This window comes from Merops nubicus, unplaced genomic scaffold (assembly GCF_000691845.1).
Source record: "Merops nubicus isolate BGI_N331 unplaced genomic scaffold, ASM69184v1 scaffold28884, whole genome shotgun sequence".
In the NCBI taxonomy this organism is placed as follows: Eukaryota; Metazoa; Chordata; class Aves; order Coraciiformes; family Meropidae; genus Merops; species Merops nubicus.
The window spans coordinates 671-2,716 of NW_008602715.1; the positions used below are offsets into that span (position 1 = coordinate 671).

Sequence of the window (2,046 nt, forward strand, 5' to 3'; positions counted from 1 at the left end):
AGTTCTTAGACATCAAAGTCTCTCCAACTTCAGCAGCGTCTGTCTGCACTTGCTCCACCTCCAGCAGAACCTGTGGCACCTCTGGGCTGAGCTCGGATGTCAGGGTGGAGACAGGAGCCACCCCTGGGTGAGAACGCAGCCAGGGGCCTGGTGGCTCAGCAGGACCAGCAGGACCACCAGGAATCCCTCCTGACAGACCAGAGGCCACCCAGCAGCAGTCTCTCCAACTTCAGCAGCGTCTGTCTGCACTTGCTCCACCTCCAGCAGAACCTGTGGCACCTCTGGGCTGAGCTCGGATGTCAGGGTGGAGACAGGAGCCACCCCTGGGTGAGAACGCAGCCAGGGGCCTGGTGGCTCAGCAGGACCAGCAGGACCACCAGGAATCCCTCCTGACAGACCAGAGGCCACCCAGCAGCAGGCCCGTTGCGTGGAGGTGTGAGTGTCACCTTCTGGACACAGCCACGAGCACCACGCGTGGGCTGGTGGCACCAGAGGCTGATCTCCAACACTGTCACTGTCAGAGTGCAGCCAGCCAGTCCACCCTTCCCTCCTCCTCCTCCTCCTCCTCCTCAGGAGCCGCCACTCCATGGGCCACACCAGTTTTCAGCTGGTAGAAACCACAGACTCCAGGTTTTGATCCAGCGAGAGCGCGCAAGGGATCGTCCTCACCCTTCCCAGACAGGAGGAGCAGGAACCCCACTCGTGGGATCAGCAAACCATTACTTCCCATTCAATATGAACATGCCAGTCAGGTTTGAACTGGATCAAAAGCCAGCACGAGGGTTTTTCCCTTCCCCACCTCAGAGCCTGTCGGAGCTCAGGCTGCACTCGGTGCCTCCTCGAGCACGACGACACATCCAGGCTTGGACTAAAACCACAGGTACCCTGGACATGCAGCATGGACACTCACACTGAACAAGGCCACAGGACAACCCCTCAGTCCCCCCCACCCCGAGACTGGAATAAGCTTCTCTAAAACAAAGACAAATTAAATAACAAGAGGTTAAAAAGCTGGGTTAGGGGTCAGCGTTGCCCTCAGCTCCGCTCCTCAGCCGCAGCACGGGAGGGAAGGATCTCCAAGAAGGTACAAAAAAAGGTATGTACAGAGCTATCCAAAATGCAGTGAGGTCGCCAGTGCTTCCAGGTCGCTCTCATCTCGTGTCTGCATGTATATACACGTGGGTGATGGGAGAAACCTCCTGGTCTGCTCTGCTCTTCCAGCTGCTCCCCCAGGGCTGCAGCCAGCAACCACCCCACCAGAGGGCTCTGCCGCCGCCTCCTCCGCTCCCTGCCTTTGAAGTTTGGCAAAGATTCAAATAATTTAAAGAATAAACTGGCTTTTTGCTCCAGCCAGTAAGTCTTTAATTTAAAAAAACAAAAAAAGAGGGAATTCGGAACCTGCCAGGACGGCTGCTCTTGGGCAAAGTGTCCCAGGGAGAGGCGTGGCCAGAGGGCCCGTCCTGGTGGCTCTTGGCAGGAGCAGCAGCAGAACGTTGTGTTAGAACCAAACCCAAGGAGGGGAACTGCAGCTGCTCTTGCTTCTGCCTCGGGGAGAGCAGCCAGGGCCAGAGGAGACGACCCGTGCCTCTCCTCCCGAGCTTCCAGCCCCGGGGGCTCCCAGGGGAGGTTTCTCTCCAGCAGCTGCCCCTACCAGTGTCGGGAGTCCACCAGCTCGGGGCGCAGGCTCAGCTTCTTCAGGGTCTCGTAGCCCACCACGATGACGATGGTGGAGGGCGTGGCCGAGATGATGCGGGCGGAGAGGCCTTTGGTCAGGCCCCAGGGGCCTTCCTCCGCCAGCAGCTGCCTGAAGGTGAGGATGATGGAGCTCTTGCCTTCCACCTGCAAAGCCAGAACAGACGTTCACAGAGCTGCTCCAGCTGAGGACTCCAGAGACCACAGAGCAGCCAGTCCTGGGCTGGTTTCCACAACTCCCTGAGGGCGGGGGGGAAATAAAACCGAGAAGTCTGGAAGATGTGGGGTAGGTGGGACTCTCACTTCCCCCCATCCGCCCCCATCTAGGAGGGGCTGGACTGACAGGACAGCTCG

The 2,046-nt window shown here is 58.9% G+C and overlaps 1 protein-coding gene across 1 annotated transcript in view; it reads right to left on the reverse strand.

The window, feature by feature from the left end:
* Nucleotides 1-1,647: 1,647 nt before the first annotated feature.
* The window catches only part of SLC25A44 (solute carrier family 25, member 44), a 2,722-nt gene continuing 2,323 nt past the window's right edge, over nt 1,648-2,046 (reverse strand). The window contains exon 3 of the mRNA XM_008938455.1: nt 1,648-1,839. Coding sequence (XP_008936703.1) covers nt 1,648-1,839 — 192 coding nt within the window. The remainder of the gene's footprint in view (nt 1,840-2,046) is intronic.